This window comes from Drosophila teissieri, chromosome 3R (assembly GCF_016746235.2).
Source record: "Drosophila teissieri strain GT53w chromosome 3R, Prin_Dtei_1.1, whole genome shotgun sequence".
Classification (NCBI taxonomy): domain Eukaryota; kingdom Metazoa; phylum Arthropoda; class Insecta; order Diptera; family Drosophilidae; genus Drosophila; species Drosophila teissieri.
Window position 1 is genome coordinate 27022990 of NC_053032.1, and position 26370 is coordinate 27049359.

At 43.4% G+C, this 26370-nt stretch overlaps 1 protein-coding gene across 1 annotated transcript; it reads left to right on the forward strand.

Annotated features, from left to right (window-relative positions):
- Positions 1-11161: 11161 nt before the first annotated feature.
- Positions 11162-25782, forward strand: LOC122620602. The gene is made up of 6 exons (XM_043798154.1): positions 11162-11341; positions 17393-17625; positions 17908-18136; positions 19929-20067; positions 20149-20541; positions 23520-25782. Exons 1-6 carry the CDS (start codon positions 11335-11337, stop codon positions 24850-24852), a joined length of 2334 nt encoding a protein of 777 aa, XP_043654089.1. The 5' UTR covers positions 11162-11334; the 3' UTR covers positions 24853-25782.
- Positions 25783-26370: the final 588 nt, after the last annotated feature.

Here is a 26370-nt window from a genome sequence, read left to right on the forward strand (position 1 = left end):
AAAGCGAGCACGCATTTGTATTTCTATCTTTTGGTAAAAGGTATGCAAGTCCGTATTTCTATATAGGCTGAGGAATCGCGAAAATGATGCCTATGACCAATAGGCGTATGAGTAATATTACAAGCCAAAATGCTTAAATTTAAAATAACATCAACAATAATTCAACAAACTCATTCATGGCTTTCGTGGTTAAGCTTTTGGAGTGTAATAAGAATAAAAATTTTATTTGTGGCAAAAACAATTAGATTAGTTAACTATAATCTACTTAAACATAACCAACTATGGAAATGGAAAGAAATAGTTAAAATAATATCAGCAGTAAAGTTAACTAACAGCTAAGCAGGAAATAAGTTTGTATATTTACTAAGCTGAAGTATAAAATGTTACTGCTCTTATGCAAAATTCTCGTGAAAAGCCCAAATGCACACATCCTTTGATTTCGAACTCTGAACATACTTTCCACTTGATCAATCGACCTCTTGACCACAAGACCAAATCAATTAAACGGCGTTGCTGCCATTTTAAGCGATTGCAGTCGCAGTGCGAACACGTGAATTATGATTACGCGAGAACAACGTAATTAATGCATAATTAATTTCATTTTAAAATCTGCATTAAACGCCAGTTAATTAATAACAGTAAACGCAATTACTGCCTAGCCATCAAAAGCCATGAAAAAGACAGTAAATTGAATTACAGCATGCCGTCAATGGTCGTGAATATTTAAGTAAACGCGAAAAGCTCGCAAATGTTTGCAACTTAATAAATTATGCTTGGCACGAAAAATGATAAACAAGAGAAGAGCCGCAAATATACAAAAAAAAAGAAAAGCCAAGCGAAAAAAGGCGCGAGATGAGTAGCAGGAAAATTAATTGAGCGCAAATTGGTGAAGCTGCGATTTTCGGCGTCAAACACAACACGAAATAAGGAAAACAAAATAGGCAATGAAATTTTACACAGATATCTTACTGTGCGGAAAATGGAGTTTTGGGCCAATGGAAAATGGGCGAGTGGGAAATGGGCAAGTGGGATGTCAAATGACGGGGATTTCTCTGGGAATGGGGGCTGCTAGACGGCGCGTGGCTTACACGAGAAAAACCATCTAAAAACAGTGGGAGGGGCAACGAATTTATCATTCTACCACTGGCATCAGACAGTTTGTTGCTACTATTATTGTTGTTGTTGTTGTTGCTATTCTCGTTGTTATGCTTGCTGTTGTTGTTGTCAAAAAGCATTTTAAGCGCTTAAGCCAGAGCATAAGCTGCGACACGCACAAATCTCGAGAAGAAGGGTGGCCAGGACCCCACTTTAAACCAGTGATGCCAAGTGTCCTAAAAAAGTTAAAAATCATATTTTACATATTTTACTTCAATGTACTAAAGTTATTATATCAAGAAAATATTTATAAAATATTATAACATTTTGCTTGACCTTAAATATAATTTGATAAATGTGTAGAAATACATACAAGAATAATCTATAGATCATAATTATTTATATATATATACTATCTATACCAAGCATATATATTAACTTTTATCACAGCTAGTACCTTTTCCATCACTGTCAATGGAATACGGAACCGTTCTGCTGGCAAACACAGAAATATGGAAATGCCCCTTCATCGAATTAATGCACAAACTGTCATCAATAAAATACAATCAATTTCTGTGCTATTTGACATTTTAATATTCAGAGAGCTGCATAAATTCTGTTAAATCCTCAAACAAACGTCTCGATATTTCAGTTGAAAGCCCCCACTGGGAACGGGAACGCTTCGTTTGGCAATCAGATTCCTTCATTTCATAGATAAACGAGCCGCAATGAGCCAGTGCCGTAGTTAAAGCCAAAGTTGGCTAAACTTTCTGGCTCACCCCGCCCCAAATTTCGGCCCCCCAATTTCTCCTCACCAAGCCCACTAGTTGGCTTAATCATAAATCTTTAAGCTACCTGGAGGCCCTGCTGGCCAGATGGTGGGTGGTGTTTTTTGGGCGTGGGGAATTGACATGTCTACGCATAGCAAATGGCAGGCACAAAATGGCAGCTGTCGGCCGGCTCACAGCAGCCAATTAATTTTTGGTCAGCTCCCGAAAGAAGGCAGTTCCACTACCCTAACACCCATACACCCAACCCATCGTAACATTCGGATTTGGGGGCCTAATGAAGTCGGCCTCCCAAAATCGGTTGTGTTTAAAGCACCGTTATGGAGTGCGACGTAGGTGAACTGGGGCGTGGCCACGGAACCCTTTTGGCAATCAGTGCGGAATTTGTTTTGTTTTTGCGGTCAGCCGGAGTAAAGAGCTCATCCGGCTGGCTGTGGGTTACGTTGGGTGTGGGGTGTTGGGTGTTGTGTGTTGTGTGTTGATGGCGGCGAAGGATGATGGAGGATGTCCACTGGAGCAGCTGCTCGCCGCCCGCACATCCATCAAGATGTCATGGAGAGGACTCAGCAACTCACATGTCGTGTCCCGGAAACTATACACTGCGAAAAAGCGAAGCAGTTAGAAATCTGAAACTAAAATCACATTCATTTAAGGAACAACTTATTTAGTGAATACATAATTAATTGAATCCAGATAGTATAAGAGAATCACCCTCGTTACCTATCATATTTCACACTATGCTATAGCATTGATTTTTCTCTCAGTGCAGCACTATCCTTTCGGTGGCCTGAGCGCGTGTGTGCAGCTATGTGTAAAAAGTCAGGGGGATCTCTCGCACTGCTGCGCATCGCTGGCAACGCTTTAGTTTCAGCTTTTGGCTCGGTCCTCCTTCGTCCTGCGTTCAGGATCTTAAAGTCCTCGCTGTGCCGCAGACACATGCATGCAAGGCGGCTGGCGCGGCTCGCCTTCGCTCATTACTTATGCAAAGTCCTTTTTAGCTGTTAAGTGTTTTGTGTCTACTTACAAATGTAGCTGTAAATCAAGCGGAAGTCGTTTTGGTGGGGAAACCCCCTTTTTGGCAGGGGGGTGCCGTGCTGCAAATGGGGCGCAATTGACTGCACGGGTTGTGGAGCCATTAAATTTTTCATGCGTTTACTATTTCCGGAGCGGCCAAAGTACAGCCCTTCATGGCCAACTTATATGAAAAAAGGGCTGAAGAAAGGAATTTTAAAGGTTCCCCCATGTCCCCCCATATATGCAAATCCTTTTCTCTTGAGATTGGGCACGGAAATTGATTATAGCTATATACCGCCTGGCGCGAGGATAAAAGTTTTGTTGGCTCCATTAGGCCGCTGAACCCGCCCATTTGTTTCGATGATTTAAAGTGAGCTACTTAAAGCATGAAAGCAGGGTTCATTATGGTTTAAATGCAAATCACTTTTCACTAGACTTCAGTTTTTTTCGCCATTTTATTGCCTTGAAAATAGTTGCTCAGCAACGAACTATAAATATTCTGTAGCCTGCTTAGGAATAAGGGATATGCAAATTTGTAGAAAAATAAAACTATTATTTCCTACTCCAGGTCAAGTTTCTGTTTCCATTAAATCAGTTTTAAATTTTGCTAGAAAACCTTAAATTTCAAGGCACTCATTCTTAACAGCTTTATACGCACTTGCAATTATTTTCTTTTTGACAGCGACAATTGTGAAATTACACAATTAATGATTAATTGCACAAGTGGTGCCAAAAAGCATTGCAGAGGAGAAAGCGAAGCAGAACAGCAGAGCAAATGCTAAAAGCCATTACTCTAATAATATTTGACTTGAATCGATAACTTGTCTAAATTGCAAATAGCCAGAATAAGAGGTGGGCCAAGTCGCAAGGGGATAGACACAAATAAACAAGGAGCTGGCAGGATAAACAGCTGGCAGACAGGGCAGAGTGGAGAATAAACAAGGCAGGCAGGTGCAGTGAGACAGTGAGAGTCAAGGAAGTGGAACCGAACTAAAAACCAGCTAAAGGTAACCAAGACCCAGACCAAATCCAAAGCCAAAGCCAAAGCCAAAAACCAAGACCAAGACTCTCTCTCACCGGACCGCCTTGACAGTCAATGCCAAAACAATTGAGGTTGGCCCGGCGCAGGAATGGGGCTCCTTGGAGGGTCGACAGAGAGAGAGAGAGTCCGAAGGACGAAAGGACGTAGGAACGTGTGATGGGAACAGACATTTGCTCGAGCAGCACGTATGTGTGTGCCTTTGTGGCAGTTGCCTCGAGACTAGGGGCCCGCACTGGGACAGGGCCAACGCCATGGAACACCCAGACCAGACCAGACCCAGGTCGAGGTCGCCAAGAAACCGACTGACTGGCCGCCAGTCCTCCCACCAAATGAATGACACACTTCCGTAACTTTGGCACAGCAATGACGTATTTCATTGATTCTATACTAGGAAGACTATGAAGAGTTCTGAACTAATTTAGACAGGATTCAAATCTATTCTGTAGAAATCTTGCTATGATTAGGCTCCATTCTGTAAAAGTCTGGACATGATTAAGATCTATTCTGCAGAAATCTTGCTATGATTAAAAACTATTCTGTAGCAAGCTAGCAATGAATAAGATCTATTCTGCAGAAATCTGGACATGATTAAGATCTATTCTGTAGCAAGCTAGCAATGATAAAGATCTATTCTGTAGCAAGCTTGCAATGATTAAGATCTATTCTGCAGAAATCTGGCTAGGATTAAGAACTATTCTGCATCAATCTAGCAACTAGACAGTTTTCGATCTCAAAGATAACTTGTGAATGGATAATTACCAAACCGATTGAAGTTCTTGAAGAGCTTGCCATAATGAGCTTGGTGCAGATGCGGAAGTTTGGAATGCACTTTTGCAAATTGCCTGACAGATTGCTGTTGTCGCTCCATCGTCTCCGCATGTGAGCTGCCGAGTAAATTGTGGATGGGTGGATGGGTGGAAGGGTGCAAGGACTCTGCCATTATTCATTCATCGATTGTTTGCATGCGATTGTCTGAGTGTCCCGAGGACTCACGAGGTGGAGGGAGTGGATAGGGTGTAGATGGTGGACCCCCCAACGAGTGCAGGCATTCGCTCGTATATTATTTTTAAGTAAATGGCAACGCTAATGGATTAAGAAATGCATTTTTCATAGTCGTCACCGGCTCTGGGGGGCTTTAATATTTAATTCGGGCAATGGTATTGTGAAAGCACTCTTGCACTTTAAGTGGCCGCAGGTTCATTTTGCTGGGGCGCAAAGTAAGTGCCATGTAATTTATGTGCCGGCTGGCTGACATTGCGAAAGAGTGCGAAAATTGCCGCAAGTAAGAGCCCCATCGCGCAGTGGCTTTGCCATCCTTTCATGGCGACTTGAATGGCGCCCCCAGTGTCCTTTTGTCGCTTGCTTATTCAGCGGCGGCTTAAAGCGTTCAGGGGATTTTTCTGTTTTCTGCTCCTGCTCCTGCTGCTGGTTTTTTTTCATTTTATTTTGAATGCACGCTTTCACAGAGTGTTTATTTAATTAAGGAGTCAAAGAAGTCGTCGCATGTAAAATAGCCTGCATGCAAAGTAGCCAGCCAGCCAGCAGCTGGGCTTGGGGTTGGAGTTGGGGAAATCCATTGGATTCCGGGATTTCCAGACCCATCATTGGCCACTTCATTTATCAAGCTTTGACACTGACAGGCCGTCCGAGTTTGCATCAAGTTTCGGCTATCCTTTTTCGGCATTTGATTAACGAGCCGTGGCGCCGGACAACTTTTGGCCAGCTCCGGACTTGTTAGCCCGGCCGAAAACAGCAACTGTTGAGCGGCGGCAGTGCGGAATTGTCAAGTCATATTTCATTTTTGGCCAACGCCCACGCCCACGCCGGACAAATTCGAATGAAACATCATATCGCATTTGTATCTCGCTGCTTGCCACGACTACAAGGGGTTTTTTTCACCGGTTTCTGGGGTTCGAGTGTCGGGCGACAAACATTTGCGACGCATTTGCGTGACAAGTTCGGCCCTGTCGGCCTACTTCAAGTTGACTGTCAACAAGCGCGACGACCTTGCCGCAAACTCACCTGAACACGGCCAAAAAATAGCTGAACTATAAATAATTTTACATGAATAATCCATCATCGCATCAGTTTCAGTTTCCTCCAGCTCACTTCCTTTTATGAGGTATTTAACTTTGTTTGCTACAATTTGGACTTAAGATATATGAAAGATTCGCTTGATATGTCTAAAAAACATTTTGTTGGCAGGCTAGTAACATTTTAATTATTCTCATCAAACTGTAAGCCAAGTAGGCGTAATTATGCACCGTTTAAGAACAGATATTGTTCTCTGTGTATCTGCACACGGCCAGCTAAGCGCACTTAAGAACTGAAAGCCCAATTCAGGCGGCAGCAGCACGTGCTTGCCCTTTGACAACGTGGCGTATGCGTAATGCGGCATAAGAAGCTCGCAATGCGCGTCCTCTGCGTTCTGCCGGCACTCCTACTGTTTTGGCACGTGAGTTATAAATAATTATAGACAACCGAGCAACCAAAAATTATACCGTTAAGCATGAATAAAATGCCAGGCACGTTTTAGCTGCCTTTGGCTTAACTACGCCTGCGATTCGAATAATTGGAGAGGCCGAGGCTCTCGAGGCAGCCCACTTGTACATATTCAGCGGTCGCGACCGCCACAGGACGTGACAGGGCCAAATTGGAATTATTGCCATCATGTCACTCGATTAGTGGCGTTAAATTGCCAAAGCTACCTCCCATCGCAGGATCTCAGGATCTCAGGATTCCAGGAATCCAGGACCCGCGATATGGCATCATTTGCATCTGCTTTGATACGCTCGCTTCGTTCGGTCCAACAAAAAAAAAAATGCGTCTGCTTCGCATTCTGTTTAGCTGCCGGCTATCATTTAATATCCTGTCACTTAGAGAATGGCTGGTCGGGCAGGTCCTTTTTCGCCTCTGTGCTCAATTTAAAGTTGAAAAATATTTGCAAAAAGTTTAAGGCCTTTAAGGTGCGGTAAAAGTAAAGTTTAAGGTGTCTGTTGAAGCTGTCTGTGCAAATATTATTTAATTGATTTGACATTGGGCTAGTCATGTTTATATTTATTTTAGACTTTGCCCGTAGATTATCTTTATTTGTTACCACTTACCTCAAACATTGGAAATTCAATAATGCTGTATGAATTTACGTTTAAATTTTTAGAAGCTAGTACGTTATATTGTCTACAATATATAAATTATCATCGATGCACATTCTAGCCATGCCAATTTATGTTATGCTACTGACATCTGCCTACAATCACTTCTGTTTATTCTGGCCTTGTTGAGACTGTGCAGTGGCATTGCTTGTTTTGTGCAACCAAAATCTCCGGTTGCAAACATAAGCAACAATCTCAGGATACCAGAAGCCACAATGGGGAAATGCATATCGTGTAAATTACATCTCCATATGTGCATGGTTCTTTAGCTCTAGAAATTTCCCATTTAATTAAATCACATATCCAAAGTGTGGGCAGCCTTCTACCTCTCCGCATATGAACATTTCGTTCGACATATTGTTGATTTTTTGCTTGACCATTTTGAGCCTTTCATTAAAATTGTAGAACAAGCTACTACGCAAATATAAACAGAAGCCACCGGCACTTGGGAGAGTGTCTTTGCACATAAAACTTAATATTCCTGTAGTATTTCCGGCCAAGTCAGCAAGTTGTGAAGTGCCTCTTTTAAATTGTAATATAGGTAACAAACTGGAAATTGTAGCACACGTGCTGCTGCTTGGGTAAATATTGAAACTGACACGTGTCGAAAATAGCCAGGGAATTAAAAAAAGGCAACTATGAATTTTATAAGAGTGTGCCCGGGACATTTTCATGGGGCATGTGGCAAATATAGCTCATGATTTAGGCCAGATTCGACGGTATTAGCAACGGCAATGTGTAGTATTTTTAGAGCAGTGGCTTTGAGTTTATAATGCCAAATCGAGCATACAAAGCTGGGGCGTCGGAGCAAAGTCAATTCAAATTATGCATAAATCTCAATATAATTGACATTGAACGACAAACTTTTGCTACTTTGCGTTGAAATTTTCCCGAGACTATTTTTACCATTTGAGAGGGCGTCCTTTGGCCGCAGACGGGCCATTATATCCGAGTCAAGCCCAGTGACTCACAAACAGTGTCGAAAAGTTGAAGTTGGCCAACGTGAATGAAAGGATGAATCTGGCTTACACACCCAACACCCACTGACTTTTCTCATACTCGTATATGTAGTAAATATATATAAGTCCCTTCGTGTGTACATGTTCATTGTGAAAATTATGCGAAAACTTTTTCGTTGCTCTGTGTACGACGGCTGAAAGTGTATTAAATTTTGCATTGCACTTGGCATGGCCAGTTGCACTCTCGCAAAATCTCAGCCGTACAAAAGCCTCTAAAATAGCTCAAAAGCATTTTGCGGTCTTGGCTTTCCGGCCTGGGATGAGTGTCCATTGAGACTGCACTGCGGTTGTCGGGCTGTCTACAAAAAAAAACGATACGAGAAATGCCTTTTGCCCCAAAGTTTTCGGTACTCTTCCGGTCTTTAAATGGGTGCAATGGGTGAATATGGCCAGCACTTCTGAAATTATGTTTAATGGGCCATCAAAACTTATTGTTGGAAAATGGTTTCTGGTTGGGAGTTCGAAAATAGTTTAAAGTTTTTATTCCTTTCGAGTGTTCAACCAGAAGATAAGCTAAGAAGTAGAGTTGATATGTTCTAGGATAAACGAAATATTCAATGGCTTTAATGCCAGTTTAAAAATCTGGCAAAAGCCTCGAGAAAACATAAAACTAGTCCTTGTAACATTAAAATGCCTGCTTTTGCAGCTTATTTGATTAACTGGAAAAGTGGGTTTGGGGGAAAATGCGAATTAAGCTGTGGCAGGGAAACATCTGCAGATGAAATACTTGTCATTGTGGTCGTCGCATAAATGTCTCAAAAATATGCTCTTGTGCGGCCGCAAAACAAAACCATAAAGATGAGATATGTGTGTGGGATTCGTGCATTGCTCACATGCTCATATGCTAAATTCGCCCCGGCGTCGACATCTTGTAATTTTATTTTATTATGCCCAAAAAGGACGAGCCGTGTGTATGTGTGTCTGTGTGTGTGTGTGTCTCCTGTGTATTCGGACCTTTTACATCCGCAAGGAGAAAAGTTTGTAATATCTTGTGATGTTCCGGTTGTCTCAACAAATTGGCAAGGAAACATACTAAATAAACTGCCGGCAGCCGGTATTGATGGCATGGCTAATGACCTTGAAAGTGATATGGTATCCCTTTTCCTACCTTATTGTTTTGGGGTTTGTTTGTGCAAAGTTTGATCATAATTTGATTGAAAACAGTTTGATGACCCTGACAAAATCGCTAGCTGCCTGTGGCGCCGGGGGATGTCCTTTAAATTATTAAATAGCTTTATTTTCCTTCAACAAACTTTGCAAAATGTTTTGATTTCGTATATTATTAGAAGGATTTCGTTGAAGGCAGTTCTTGGAACTTAAAGCTAGCTAGATGTTCGTTCCCTTTAACAAAACAATAGTGAACTTTTCCAAAACCCTTTAAAGTGATTGCACGGACTTCCGCATAAACTTCGTTTTGTTGTTTGAAACTTTTCCTAATGATTGGTTTTCCTCATTGATAAATAAAAAGATTGAAGAAAAATACTTTGAGGAAGCCTATAAAGGCAATCCTAAACATTCTTTGTTTTTCTCCGTGAAACTTTAGTTATTGGCATGTTTTCCTTGCTGATATAAACTAAGGAAAGTTTTCAGTCTGCGCGAGTTGTAACTAATAGATGCTGCTGGTGAAAATGCTGAATGGGTTTTCATTGGGTTTATATGTTTAAACAGAGTTGCAATAACTATGCGATGCACAACGGCAGTGGGGGAAACAAAGGTATTACAAGTGCTTTGTAATCTATTTGAAAACTTTTCCCCCAGTAGGAAAACACACGCAAGCCAGCCAGCCAGGCAGCCAGCCAGGCAGCCAGAACCCAAAACGAGAATAATAAAGCTGAAAATGGAAGGATGGCAGGATGGGTGGATGGCAGGATGGGTGGATGGGGTGGATGGGAAAAGTGTGCTAAAGAGTCCATAAGAAAAACTCTCGTAATAGACAAACAATGAGTATAATGAAACGTTAAGGCGTCGTGTAATGACGCAACGGAAGCGAAGCAATTTACGCAAGCTTCCACAGCGAGTTAGGAGTTTAATGAATGCCAGGAATAGAGCGCTCAGCTTAATGACGCTGCTGAATGCCGCCGAATGGTGGAAAATCGCTGGGCGGAAAATCGAAGCAGTCGCCACTTTATATGCCACATTAGAGCAATGTCAATAGCAGGAGCAAAAGTTGCGGCCCAAAATGAAAGCCGGAAGGAAGCATCTCTCACCTCAATCTCCGCCATTTTCCCCTCCCCTCCCCTCCCCTCGATTTTTCGCGCCAAGCGAGGTGGAAACAATACCAAAATAAAGCTGTGTAAATATAAAAAGTTGGCAAGAAGGGAATAGAATGGCGACCAGGGCGAAATGGAGGGCCAATGGCACTCGACGAGACATCGAGAGCCACAACAATTATGGCAAAAGTTAAATGAGTGGGGCTATGCAATGTCGAACTAACAAATACCCTTTAATATGGACAATAAAATTGACATTTCTTAAATACCTTTTATTATAGTAACCATATTAAGGCAGCAAGTTAAATAAACTCAAATATAAGGTTTATGCTGCATAAACACAATAACATCGTATCTTAATCTTATTTATTTTATAAAAATTTCATTTTAAGGTAAATTTTTATATGAACCATTAAAGCGTGCTTTATTTTTCCCCCCCAACCAAGCTTAAACTCATTAAAGCTGGACAATAAAGGACCTGTTGAGTATATGGCCAACACGGGTTCAGCTATTCAGTGTGTCTGAGCTGTCAAAAACGAACAAAAACGCAGACAACATAGATACGTATTAAAAATTCAATACAAAACACGAGGAATGTGCTTAAAAAAAAAAACTTGTTAGAAATTTAATTGAATTTCGTGTCTTGTCCTTTATCTGTCTGTGCTCACCATGTGATTTTCCAACACAAACAAGCATTTATTTATACACATATATTTGCTTGGGGACCCAGACGAGGACCATGGCCCCAAAAGGACACCAGCTTCCACTCATATGGATGTATGAAAATTTGTTGTAGTTTCAGTTTTCCGCCCTTGCTAAGCTGGCAGCTGTCGATGGCGCTAGTTTTGGGTGGAGGAAAAGCGGTGAAGGTTTGCTTACTTGCGCTCGGAAAAGTTGAAGACCGTGCCGAGTTTTCCTGAGCATATGGATAAACACTGGCTTCATCTTGAGATATAAGAGAAAAAGGCGAGAAAGTTGTCAGTGGAAAATTTTGATAAGCCGCTCCTATGGCTCATGTGGGGTAAGCTGATTTTGTATTTCATTATTCCCAAAAAAGGGAAAACTATTCAAGAATTTGCTGCACACTGAAGGCGTTCGGGGGATTTGATAACCTCGTACAGATAATATTGAAATTTTATTATATTTTCTCATATTTTATGTGGTAAAACTAAGGGTCTTTAAATTACATTTAAATGATGTATTCGAATTTGTGGGTCAAATATGAACACAATAACATTGCGTGTTAGTTCCTAGGAATAACGTATAAAATACGAACAGGAATTAAGTTTCCATAAATCAATCACGCTATCGACCGCAGCATTTAAAATGCAAATGCAATCAAAAATCATGGCAAATGCATGGCGTTTTCCATATTAAGGTTTTAACCATTCGGCTGCCAGTTGGCAGACATCAAAGCGAATCAGGAAGGACTCGGTTCGCTAAAAATAAAAGTGTCAGCGGCACTAGAAAAATGCCCAACAAAGGAATGGAAGAAGCAAAGGCCAAAGTCAGAGCCAAGCACCTGGCAGCCAGGTGAGGACGAACTTGTGGGTCACACGGAAGCCGAAGCCCAAGCCAAAGCCATTTGCATTATTATTGTCGGCGGACCCACTGGTGGTGCGGTGGTTGAGTGGGTGGTGCGATGGGAACTTGAAACGAAATCAAAAGTCAAAGAGGGCGACATGGAGGTGGTGGCAGGGTGGCGGGGTGGCAGGGCGCTGGGCTGAAAATGAAGATGACTCTGTTAGGGCGAATTGCGTAAGGAAAACGATTTCACCGGGCCTGATAAGAAGGACGTTCGTGGTGGGCCATCCCTAATCGACCTCCAACCACCACCAGCCAGTGGTAACCTCGATTCAGTGAACAGCTTTCGATTTCCGTCCGAGATCCGATGGCCTGGGAAAATGCGTTTATGGCACATCGATGGAAATCGAAAGGCCATTAAATAGTTTACTTTATGCATGGCAGGCAGATTTCTACCCTAAGGTTATTTACTCGCCCGTACATCCCAGACTCATCAGCATCATGTTGTTGGCGATGATGATGATGGACCCGTCAAGCGCTTTGAGCCAACTTAACCAACATCCACCACATGAACAACTTTTCCTTTCTTATTTTCCACTTTTTTGGCCTAGCACGTAGTTACCGCATGTTTCGCTATGAGTTCCTTGCCTTTCCGGATTCCTAAGTGTCCTGGCCAGCAAGTTGTGCGGAAGTGTCTATCATATGCATGCTAATAGCTTCCCCTAAGGCAGTTCCTGGGTCCAACTATATTACGTAGTGATTATGTGTGTATTTTCTATGCATTCAAAGCCATTCACTTCTGTAAAGCGGCTCAGGTGATTCGGATGTGTGTTAGTATTCATAAAAATAAAATGTGTACTTTATAAGGGCTCTTTACCTATTAAATATTGTTCACCACACATACTTTCATAGATAGAATCGAGTGCATCAACCGCAAGGAAAAACTCGCATTGTATGTAACGGCAATCCCTTTGCGGATTTTCCGCATGGCGGTAATGTTTTTGCACGCTGTCAACACAAATATTTGACCACATTACAAAAAAAGTTACGGAAACAATGCCGCCAAACAACATAGCTTCGCAGCATCGGTTGCAAACAGCAGAACAACTGAAATTTTGTTGCAAGCTGACAACAGATTCATATGTGCGGCAGTACTCGAATTGTATATGGCCATCAAACAATAATTGTGGTGAAAAATTGTTGCAATTCCTATTTGATATTACTCAAACATGTTGCATGAATAAATTCTTTGTATTGCTAGTTGAACAAAATCGATCTGTAAACATAAAATAAATGGAACAGGAATTATTTAGAAGTTTTAGTACAAGTCCTCTATACCCTTTGTTACCTATTCAGTAAGCTACGCAAAGCTACAACTCGCAAGGGTCGAAGGTCGCAGATTCAAGCAGACACAAATGTATTCACATGTATTCACATACCCATGCCATACAGCTGCGTATGAATAAACATATGCATGCAAATGTGTCAGCGGGACGCGCGAAATGCAAATGAAAATGATATGTGTTTACATGCTAAGGGCTAAGGGCTAAGAGCCAAAAACTGTTGTCAGTCAGCGAAATAAAAAGGGAGCTGCGAAATCCCCGCCGGACTAAAAACAGTCATCTCTGGCCTCTTTTCGCAGCTCCCCATAAATTTGGATGACAGCCGAGGTGACAACGTGTCAACAAGCACCGCAGGCGCCTGCCACGCCCCCTCAATCACAGCGCCCACGCCCATTCACACACACATCCAGGCACACACCCACGCACACACACACACCCACGCACATGAGGGGTCATAAAGCGAGCATCAAATGTCTGGCAAATCGGGCAATTAAGTATCAGCTTTAAGAACACGAGTGTGTCGCAGAACAGGCGCTCTCTTTAAATGATTGATTATTCGCGTTCGGAAATCAAGGGGAGCATATCGATGGGGATTCTGGAACTGACCCCCCGGCATTTATGTTCGTTACCTCGGGCGATATCTGGTGAGGAATACAGGGGCGTACTCTATAGTTATAGATATACATAGTTATATAAATATTGGCAACTCATTACTGAGTTAAGTTTACCCATAACTAATTCTTAAAACATTAGTATACGAAAGGATATTTAGAAGGGGACGTGCTTAGATAGGTTTTCATAAGATGATATATGTATGTAGCCCCCCCCTGGTTAGTTTCCTACGCCCCTGTCCATATTTCTTATCACTGTTATCGTGACTGTTGTAAGTGGCTGTCGCTGTCATCTGCCAGGAGCAGAAAAATAAAGGAAATGGAATACAATTCGACACTTGCCACCCCCTCGCTGCTGGTTCAATTTGTTTTCCTCATATTTCTGTGATTTGTTATTGAAATTGTTATTGTTGCTGGTTGTTGCCCCCCTCAAATGTGCGTGACAGCAACAACAACAAAAGCAACAGCAGCAACACGGGCTTATTTTATAATCACAGCAATTTTCAGAGCTTGGCTCAATGATTTTATTTTTTTTGTTATCTCACATATTTGCATTTTATTATCGCTCGCCCTTTTTATTGACACAAATTATTTGGGCTTGGGTATATGTATATACGTTTTTCTTTTTGCTCGCGTATGTGTGACTTTTATTTGTCGTCAGGTATTTGATATTTTATTTCTGATTGCCTCGGGATTTACGTTGATGTTTATTTTGTTTGCTTATTTGCCAAATATTTTCAAAGGATTTCCCACGAATTGTAACCAATTTAAAGTGACAAAAATACAAGCGCCGATTGAATTATTTCCATTGACATGCGATGTGAATTTTGTGAATGCTATTCAGTAGATTAATTTTAATTTAATTTAATTTAATGGAAAAAAAGCATAATTATTATTTATGCCACACACCTAATGCGGTTAAATGGATTAAAATGGCCGACAAAAAATGTTACAGTTTGAGGGTAATTATTGGATTTAATTTGAACTGCAGATGAGCTCATTATTTCTTTCATTTGTTCGCTGGAAAATACATTAAGAAACTTCTGCCAATCGGTTGGCCGAAAAAAGAAGAAACGCAAACCCTTTTTGGCCAGTCATTTCCCTGCTATTAAGTCCGTTTGCTGGGCAAACACAATTTTCAGAAGACTTGTATCTAATTGATGACGGGATGCTGTGTTTGAGCCAACTGAAACTAAAATTGAAATCGATGCCGCCGGAGAAAGCAAAGTAGGAAAGTCCAACAAAGGCACGTTCACACACACACACAAACACATACGCACACAACAAAACACACACACGTGTGCGAAATCGCCATTCATAAATCATCATATTTTCACCCGATTTTTCCCCATTTTTCCGACCGTTTTCAGACCTCTGCGGGAATTGTTTGCCTTTGGCTCAGCAACGCGGGAAAAAAGTACAAATATTTGTTATGGTAGCTCACACAAAGGCTTATGTTGTCATGGACCGCGTTGTATGCTATGGCATATATATATCTTCTATATTGTATTCACAGTTTTCATGGACAGTGGCATGTTTTGTCATTCACTCAATTTGGCAAACAACCGAATCATTAGCCCGACTGGACCCTACTTTCCATTGCCATTCTGCTGCTGCCGCCTCTACTATATCCACTTAAACTTACAACAAATTAAATAAGTTTCAACTCATTTACCAAGTCATTTTCCTGCCAACTTTGCTCGTCATCAGCTTCGCCGGCTATTTGTGTTTCAGTTTAGTTTTATGACGGCCCCTCCGCCCAATTTTGGCCCCATTTTATCCCCATTTTGGCCCCCATGCAAAGCGTATTCCACACAAAAGAAATCAGCTAAAAATTTATTTACCCTGACTTTGGCAGCGGAACTGGAAAACGTGAAAGTTTTGCGCTTTTGTTTGAAATTTGTTTCGCATTTGTAAGTTGAAATGCTTTCCCCAAGAAAGGAGGCATCTCAAAAAATACAAAAAAAAAAACAATACCCAAAAAAACAAAATAAAGACAGAAACACAAATAAAAGCATTGTCCTGTGCTGCTCAAAGGAGAAGTAAGCAACCGGGGCACTGAGGTTCCTGGAAAACCATCTCCCACCAGAAAACCAGACCCCAAATCTCAGGTTCCGTTTGCTGTTTTCCCTGATCAGAATGTTCCCCAAGTTTCCCTTTTTTTGTTTTTTTTCTTTGCTGGCCAGCACCGGCTTTTATTCAATTTAACTTGCGCCCCCCGTTTCCATTCGTCTTGCAGGTTACGGCTTAAACAAATTTCGGCCATTTTAAAGGTTCGGCTGCCGTCTGCTGCCCAAATTGATCTTATTGACACTTTACTTACGGGCCAAATGGCCTGGACCATTCTGGCCCTATTTTTAGCCAAACCCAATGGCCGTGTCATTTGTAACATTTTCGCCACGGACTCGAGGGCTCAGCATTATTGCAATTTGAGGGCTTGAAATCGGGGGCTGGAAAATATTGCCTGGCCATAAAGAAATCCTTATGGTTGTTTCCGAAACAACAGGGATGAGAAAAGCTGCGGCATTCAACAGATGCCAGTGCCTTCTCAAGGGCAATTCGTTAGGAATGAATTCTGAAAAATGTATAAAATGAAATGGACCCGTCATTAGGTCAATTTGTTTGGAATCAAAATTTACAACTGAAATGGTTGTACATTTTGGCAAATGAACCTCAATTTCCGCAATGAATACTTATCGGAATATTGGCCTTAAAGCGACTTTAAGTTATCAAAGTTATATTTGAATACATACAGTTTCAACTGAAACGGTTCCTACGCCTTATCGATCCATCTTCCCCCAAACTTATCCCACTTTCTGTGGGCTATCTCGTTAAGAAATTCCTTTTCCCAGCGGCAATGCGGATTCATGTTCGACCAGATTCTGGACACAAATCCCGCGCCCAAATCTCGGGGCACACGCAACAGCAGAGTAAACACAAGTATCACTCACCAAATATGTGGCAAACTCAACCCACAAAGCTACTACCTACCTACACTCGGAGAAATTAAAAAAGGAAAATGAATGTGGTCTATAAATTCTATATAAGATAACAAGATTTTTGATAATCTTCCAGGAATAGTTTGTATATCATTCTTCTATTTGATGTAAGTTGACAGAGAACTTAGAACTTTTAGTGTTGTTCCAAGGAGTTTTTTGCAGTGCATGCACAATTGTACTTTTATGGGAATAGGGCGAGAGTGGTGCGCTGAGTTATGACGTCCAACAGCTGTGCAAAACGATGGCCACAGCATCGGGAATAGCGCTCATATGTGGGCCAGTTGGCCTGAAATATGTTGCATAAGCTGCCCCCCTCGGGAGGGGGGGCAATATCATTTGGCAGCTCACGAATGAACCGTGGCTCCCGGCAAAATATGGCCAGCATATAAAAAAAACGAAAAAGCCGGACAGTATTAAATAAAAATGGCTAGCCGACAGTATGGTCTTGCATTGTTCGTCCGACCAGCCCAATCGTAAATCGTGTGTACACATATAGGTAGAAAGTATTGCAGTCAACTTGATACAGTCATAAGTCGGCCAGGGAACATTTACAAGCTGGCCAAGGAATACAATGCGGAATCGGTTTCCTTTGCAGGCTACTTTCCCCTGGGCTCGGAGCACTGCCTGACCTGGATCTGCCTGGATGTGCTCTTCTGCACGGCCAGCATCATGCACCTGTGCACCATCTCCGTGGACCGCTACTTATCGCTGCGCTATCCAATGCGTTTTGGCCGGAATAAAACACGTCGACGGGTCACTCTCAAAATCGTTTTCGTTTGGCTGCTGAGCATCGCCATGAGCCTGCCCCTGAGCTTGATGTACTCGAAGGTGAGTAATTCAGCTTTTCTTTCATTTAGAAATAATTAATTACTTAAATGAACAAATATTTTCTAACTATGTGCCCTTTGGCATTCTATGTTCTACATTAAACTGATTAAGAAGTAACCCAGTAATTAAAGTGTAGAGTAAAATTAACAAAGACTGTGCCAACTGAATAGTTAAAATCCGCAGGGAGACAAATGTCTGAAATATTTAGTGCATATGTCCTTTACTCAGCCAAATTAATTCCGTGCTCGCCCTGCCATCTCCCATCTCCCCGTTTGATTGCAGAATCACGCCTCGGTGCTGGTGAATGGAACTTGCCAGATACCGGATCCGGTGTACAAGCTGGTCGGCTCCATTGTGTGCTTCTACATTCCGCTGGGCGTGATGCTGCTGACATATTGCCTGACCGTCCGCCTCTTGGCCCGGCAGCGCCAGAATCTGGGTGGTGGACAGCAGACGGCGGCGGCCACTCCCGGATGGGCCAGTGGATGGCTTGGCCAGGCACCGGCCTTGGGTAAGGATGCTAGACACTACACTTGTCCCACACCCCACCACCCACTTTTAGCCCAGAAGTGTCCACGAAGTGCTGCAGCAGCTTAATATGATTTCCAGTTTGCCTAAAATTTGCATTTTGTTCTCCGGGTTGCACTTTTTGCACTGCAAAACTTTACACGACACTCGACAAAAGCAGAGAAAATGGGCGGATCAGGATCAGAATCAGGAATGGGAATGGGAAAGTGCTGAAAGTGGAGGAAGGACAACACTAGACAAACAATGCAGAGACATGTGCCGGATACGCCCTGAATCCGTGTCCCTGGGATTTCTGAGGCCCAAAGTGCGACTAAGCCGCAGCAATGCACACAAAATCGACATTGTCGTCGACATTGAACCGGATGGATGGGGGGCAAACACCGCAGGACAATCACCCAGCACACACCCACTTGCACACACACACACACACACACACAACCTTACAAATGGAATGAAAATCCGGCCCATATGTGTAGATAGCTAATTTCCACGTTGCCATGAATCGAGAGCGAGTGCGAGAGCCAGCAACGTAAATGGCTTGTAATGCTCTAAGAGCTTTTCCATAGTGCTCAACTAGTTTTAAAACCGAAGTTTTGAGCACCAACTTTTCGACGCAGGCTCGTTATAAGCTCGTTGCGCTGGGAGTTTTTAAAAACTCAAGAGCTGTGCTATACTTGGAGTTATGCTAGCCACTTTTTGAAATTTCCATTAAACTTTTACGCAAATCCTAAAAAAAATTAAAGAGATCTACGAACTCGTAGCTAAAACTCGAATTTAAAATGCAGTTCCTTTATATTTAAAGAGTCTTAATTGCTTTGTACATCCCTAATTATCCTTGTCGTTTTTAGCCCAGTTTACTTGAGCTTTTGGCTAAAAACAATTCAAGATTCTTCGCTTCCATTATCCCTTTACAATTCAATAGACGAGATTCAATTTATTTTAAGCATAACTAAGTGGGTCCTAATGCCTTTGTCTGCCCGCAGAATTTATTCAGCGCTCCCATTTCTACATTTCTACATTTCTCATCCGATTGGATTGCCTTGAGCCCCAAAGGGGACAGAGAGTAATTTTCTGGGGGACAAGCCAGAGCTGTGGATGCCGAAAGTCAATACAGTTGGGGAATATTTAATGGACTGCTGGTGGTGAATGGTAAATGGTGATGGTGATGGTGATGCCAATGCTGATGGTGATGGTGACTGCAGCCGAGTCGCGTGCACTGCAGGGCATTTTTGCGGATCGTAGCGAGCATTTAGGGGCGCCTCGCAGGACGCGGTGTCCCCGATTCGTCTGAGTGGATTTGAAGCCTCAGCTGCGGGCATTAGGGTGTGTATGTGTGTATGTGTGGGTGGGTGCGAGCGCATCTGTGAGCGCTCAAGTGCGACTGTGTTGGTGCCGTGGATTTGGGCAGTTATTTTAAGCCAAATCTCTGCTGTAAAGCGTCCGCATTTCGGTCAGGCACGTAGTTCGATTTGCCATATTGTACTTTTACACGGAGAGAAATATCCTGACATCTCTCATACAAAGAATAATATATTTCATTAATATAACAACGACATTTAATAAAAGTTGGACAAGCCTCTTAAGCTAATTCACAAGAACTGAACTGGACTAGCATAACAATTTTTCTCAGTGCACATGTTGAAGGGGCATTTGAGTGTGCTCGTGCGAGTTTATTAGCGAATTTGTGACTTTTCCTAGCGCACTATTGCGCTATTGGGCTGAATGCAATTTAATGGAAACCGTAGATCCGTTTAACCCCTGTTCGTGCCCCACAGAACGACGCTGCACCTGGCGACGCCTCTTGAAGCCGGGTCCGGGTAACGCCTCCTCCGTGCTGCACGCCCACTCGGCCAATTCCACGGATACGGATCTGAGCACTCTGGACAACCACGAGCTCTGGCTGCCCGACTCCAGGTGAGTTATCGAGTGGGCCAATCAGTGTTGTAGTGCAAATTACCATATTTATATATATATATATGATTTATGTTTATGCAGCATAAAGGAGCCAACGCCCACGACCATGACGGCCCTGCATCAGTTCGGTGCCGAGATGCTGAAGCTGTCCCGTGGCCTGGAGTCGGTGGCCTCGTCGTCCACCACCGGTTCACCCACCAAATCCGAATTTTCCCTATCGAACCACCTGCAGCTGCAATACCCCAGCAGCCCCCAGCGATATGCCACCCACCAGCAGACCCACCATCAGCACCACCAGCACCAGCACCATAACCACCAGCAGCATCCGGCCGGAGTCTACCACCAGCAGGCATCGCCCAAGGGTCGCCACGGAACCACGGTCCTGGGTCTGTCCACCACCACGCTGGGCATCGAGCGGGAGAGCACCCGGAACTCCCTGGCCAGCAGTCGCCTGGGCGGCGAACAGAGCGATGGGTGAGTCCATAAATAGCAGCACTCTGAAATATGAAATACCATTAAATAATGGGCTTTAACCTGCAAGGATGTGAATTACTGAGTACAAGTTATTGGCTGTTAAATAATGCAATATTATTAAAAGTCTGGTATATGGCAATATTGCCATTGTAAACCTTTACAACTTCCTAAGGATTTAATGTGATGCGAAAATATAATTCATTTGGTTCACCACTTAAGCAGCGCAAGCAGAATCTCTCTAGTCACAAATAATATTAACACAGACAATTAAATTCATTTAACTTTATCCCGCTTGTGGCTCGCAATTTTCAGTTGTATTGTGGCAAATTCCTCGAAAAGCGTAGACAATTCGGAAAGGTACCTGGGAAAAACGTAAAGTTTCCCTGGGCTCTTCACCTGACAAAAGGACAAACAGCTGCGATGGGCAAACCGTTTTGCCAGAGTGATCCTTTCTAGGCGCTCGCAGGACCTTTTGTTGCCGCTGTCTCAGCCGGTTTTCGAGTTGGCCAAGTGTGCTGACCACACCAAAAGCCAAGAAAATGCTCACCTCGAGTCCTTTTTGTGACTCGTTCACTTTCTCCTTTTCCATTTATTTAGTTTTTTTTCGTCGTGAGCTCCTTTTTGTGGCATTGCCTTTTATTGTCCTTCCGCCTTCGACTCGTTGTGAAATTTTTCGTAATAATTAATTTTTTTCGCTTTCGTTTTCCTTTTTCTTTTTGTCGGTGGAAACTGTTTTCTTTTTTCTTTTTTTTTGGCCTAAAGGGAGAGGCACTGCCTTTTTATTTGGCATTCGAGCCGCTCAAGTGATTTTGGCGTCGACTGAGGCCTTTTGCCGAAATGTGTTTTTCATTAATTTTCTAATTTTAGTCGACTGGCTTATGCTGGGATAAGTGATGCGACGAGAAATTCAATTAAAAAACTGAATTCACAGAAGACGAATGTTTTGAAATTGCCAAGAATTTAATAAGAAATCGAAAAATGGATATACAAATAGATAAGGCGTTGCATGTTTATGGCCATTCAGGTGGAACTAATAGCAACTATTTAATTGCGTATGATATGAAATTCTATAGAAAAAATACTTTTCTTGACACTCAGTTCAATTTGTAATTGTTCACGCATTTATTTTGATTTAATTGGACATCAGATTTTGTCTGCCAAATGCATCCAATAAAAGATTAAATTTTCAATAGCGCACATTGATATCTTTAATTCCCAGCTCGATTTTAAGCTTGAATAAAAGGCAGCTCAACTTACGAAGTGACTGCACATTTTATCTCGCTCATATTTTCCCATTTAACCAGTCCCTTATGCACGTTTGTATCATACTGTAGACGATATATCATTGTGACTGTGCGCTTTTCATCCAGATGGGTGGAGTATTGGAAGCACTATGTGCCACATTGTTTGACAGTTGAACGAATTTGCACAATCAATAAAATGGATTTGGCTTTGGCTTTGGCTTCCTTTTGTCCGCGTCCGCAATGGATGCAAGGGATGCCAAGTGGCAAAGGACGAAAACAAATGGAACGGGGTCAAAGTCGAGTGGCTTTTAATTGTTGCACAATTTGCCGTCTCATGCGGGAAAGTTGACAAATGATGCTGGCGATATTCTAATTTTTGAACTTGGCTTGCCACTCAAAATCAGCTCAACACTTTGCCCCATAAGATTATATACTATATATGCATATATTATATATGTATATGCATATGGAGGCGGTCCCCTGTGATGTCCTGATGAGCTTGGCGGCTGTTTAATTCCTTTGTGGGGGAAACAATAACAAAGTTGGCATCAGCCTGGCTTTGTTTCACTTGCATAATGAGAGGCTGGCCCCAATCCCCCCATCCCCATCCCCAGTCCCAACTGCTTAGCCCTGTTCCAACGCATCTCAATTTATGCGCACGTCTCGTGCACACAAATCAAAAACGCGAAGGATGCATAATGAGCTGACATCCTTATCCTGCGTCTTGGCAGCACCGACCATCCCGATCCCTGCCCTCCACTTGGCCTTCTGTCTGCTAACGCCTTCATTAGCAGCTAACCACGCCCCCATCGCCACCGCCCCTCCGTCTTGGCCAAATAAAGTTGGCGCGCATTTGCATGCAGGGCAAACGGGCGGCAGGACACAAAACCGCAAAGGCAGCTCGCAAATTTATGCGCTTTATTAAAATGAATGCAAAATGAGCCGGTACAGGAAAAAAGTTCATATATTTATATGCACATACCTGCAAATTAAAACAACAAATATGTTTTATTTAAATATCTAAAATTCTACCAGACTATTTTTTAAAGTACAGTAAAGTTTACAAATTGTTTTTAATTTCCTTGACTTTAATGGAAAACTTAAAATATGCTTATAATTCCAACTCCTTAATTCCAGAAAAATAAGCTAGAAAACACAAGAACACTTTAAATAATACTGTAAAATATAATGCAAGATTTTTCTAAGTGCACCGCGAACAACGGCGCAAATGAAAGGAAAACCTCTCAAGAAAAAAAGTTAGAAAGCGGTAAACCACAAAGAGCAAACACAAAAAATGTTGCCTACCATTCCCGGCAAAACAGGTGAAAGAAACGAGATGACCACAAAGCGTGTTGGCTTTTGTTGAATTGCTGTTAGCGAGTGTTCACTACATTGTTTTAGGCACCTCGCCTGCGAATAGAGTTTTGCCAATTGGCTGCGCAATTTTAATTAAAAATGTACGTCGCCAAAGGGGAGAAGCTGAAAGAAAATGGCCGGGAATTGGGTACTAAATCAATAAATCGGTGGGGTATGACATAGACATATTTTATATGCTTTCGTTATTAAAACCACATGGTGTGTTATGTACCAGGCAGCTTCAGCTTGTTGCAGGGAAATCGTTCAATAAACCACACTTTTAACAAGAGTTTTAAAGTCTTTAACTCTGACTTTATATATGCTATATTAAATGATATAAAGTTTGCATTATTTAATCAGTAAAGTTGTGTTTTTCAGGACTCTTTCACAGCTTTCTCAACGATTGCGAGCGTATAAAAAGCGACGAAGAGCTTCGTCCGCTGTGCCAGGACGCGACCGACGTTCCGGGCACGAGGACGCAGACGAGGATGTGGACACGCCCACGTCAACGCTGCGCCGTCACAAGCGCCATAACAGTCTGCCCAAGAATGCACTCTATTCGCGACACACCACTGTACAGGAGAGCCTCGATGATGACGACGACGACGAGGAGGAGGAGAGTCCGCAACAGAAGGATCAACAGGCGAAGGCGAAGAGCTGCCACTCGGACACGGAGCTAGATCCTCCGCAGAAGGCGAAGCAGTGCCACATCGCTGGCCAGAATCACCAGACGGACTACCTGCAGCTGCCCTCCGTTTGCACCTGTCCGTACTTCGGGGACAGACCGCTCCAGAATTGCGTGAAATCGGCGGAGGTGAAGATTATCTCGTCCGCCTTCCGAGTGACCACCACCGCGACGGCGGTGAGCAGCTCGCCCAGCGAAATGGAGCTACTCATGTGCAGTGGCGGCAACAAGAAGTCACTGACCTCCAGTGTGAGTGCCGGCACGACTGGTGGACCGGCAGGAGCAGCTCCTGCCACAGTTGGCTCCACCCTGAGTCCACACTCTGCCCTCAATCAGGGCAGTTCGCTGACTGTACAGAGCGATGGCAGTGGGTACTTGGCTGCGCCGGGAACTCCGTGTCCTGGCCGACGAAAGCTGAGCATTTCAAAGACCGCCTCGGTGGTTACGTGGGATTCAAGTCGTCATCGCCGGCGGGGCAGCAGTTTTGGTGGAGTGCGCACATCCCTGCTGCTGACACCGACCAAAACGGCGACCGCCTTCAACTCATCGACACCCTTGAGAAGATCGGCCACCTTGCGGAGTCACCAGAACATGAACTACCAGGGAGCAGGCGAGTGTGGGAGCAAGACCAGGACGACCACCTCCTCGCCCTGCATGTTGCAGCGACAGCAGACGGTGCGATCGCATCACTCGAGGAACTCCAGCGTGATCTCCAGGAACTCCTCGCGCCACGGCCGCATCATCAGGCTGGAGCAGAAGGCCACCAAGGTGCTGGGAGTGGTGTTCTTCACCTTCGTCATCCTCTGGTCGCCATTCTTCGTTCTGAATCTCCTGCCCACTGTGTGCGCGGAATGCGAGGAGCGCATCAGCCACTGGGTCTTCGATGTGGTCACCTGGCTGGGCTATGCCAGCTCCATGGTGAACCCCATCTTCTACACCATCTTCAACAAGGTGTTCCGGCAGGCGTTCAAGAAGGTCCTGTTGTGCCGGTATTCCAGCACGAGTGCCTGGCGACCGAGCAGATAGCAGACGCCCGTTAAACCGGGCAAACTCAAGACGAATACCCACAAGTGCGCCAGTGTGGATTTTCAGGATTCCACAGCTCCGGTGCGGGGCGTTCTGAAAAGAAGTGTGGCAGTGGCAAGTGACATATAAATACGGCAAGGAGCGGTCATTTCGCCTGCGGTCCACCGCACAACGTGCCGTATACGCAATCTCGGAGGGACGATAATGCCCACCCACTCACCACTCACCACTACACGCCACACTGCTCACACGTGTGTCCTTGGGGCTTAAATGCTTATGTGCCTCTAATTAATTTCAAATTCAATTTGCATGCCATTGAAAACACATGTCCCAGGCGTAAGAAGTGGAGCTGGGTGAATTAGTTTGAAGTGGAGTCGGAGTCGGAGTCGGTTCCGTATCCCCGCAGGATTGCCAAGGGTTGGGGATTAAACTGGACGCAGACAACAACATAACGAGCATGGTACCTCTCCTTGTGGTTCCTTTGCAAACCACCGTTTCCCACAGCTCTCAGCCTTCAGCAAAACGGCAAGGATGCAATTAATTGCGGAATGTTTGTTTTCGAACAACGTTGTACCGGCAAACACATTTGCTTTGCAGCCAACGCTCTTCAGTTGTCGACCAAGTTCTTGCTCACAGAAATTCGAGTCAATGTGCAGATATATAAAACCACTTGCCGCGAAATTTCTTTTAGATTCACTACGAACTATAAAAAAGTTTTCTTTGCAGAGAATTTTGTTAAATTTAAATGTTGTCCATGAAGCCAAACTTTAAAAATTCCCGTCGCTTTGCCAACTTCGATCGATAAACGCTATTTGGTTCGGCTTTTGGCAATTATGCATTAAATTTATGGCAAATTCGCAGGCCGCAAATGCACAAAGAATTTCATTGGTAGCCATTAAAGAAACCGACACGTACACAAATCCACGGCAATTTGTGACTTTTGTTGTTTGTTTGTGTGGCTGGACCGGCAGATTGCTATTTTTATTTGAAAAGTTCATTCATTTTGTTTTATTTCTGTGGCCAAATGAAAAATTTCAGCTGGTCACGTAAGAATTTGACGGTCAGGATGTGAATGGCGATTTCGGTGGACAGAAGGCCAGCTGAGAATCCTGTTGGCCGAATCGAAAACGAAGTCGGAGCAGCTGGCTGGAATGCTGAAGGACATCAAACAACAAGGGGCCAACTGTAATAACGAAAGCCGGATGAAAGTTTCGAATGTGCTGCCAAGTTTTAAAGTCCCAGATGAGCGGTACACTTTTGCTTGCTTTGGGTGGTGGCAAATGATAGGTAATGACGCCATTAGTGACAGCCACTCAAAGGCCCTGTCTCGATGACACCTCACCAAAAAAAAAAAAAGAAAAAAAAACAGCCGGCAAAATTCGCGTCATTTTTGCTGACAAATTTGTAGCGTCCCCGCACCGAAACTTCGCACAGCAGGCGGCCGTGGAAAATGCTGAGAACAGACATAAGGAAACCCCCGTGGCACTTGGAAATTTATAGCAATTTTATCGCCGGCGG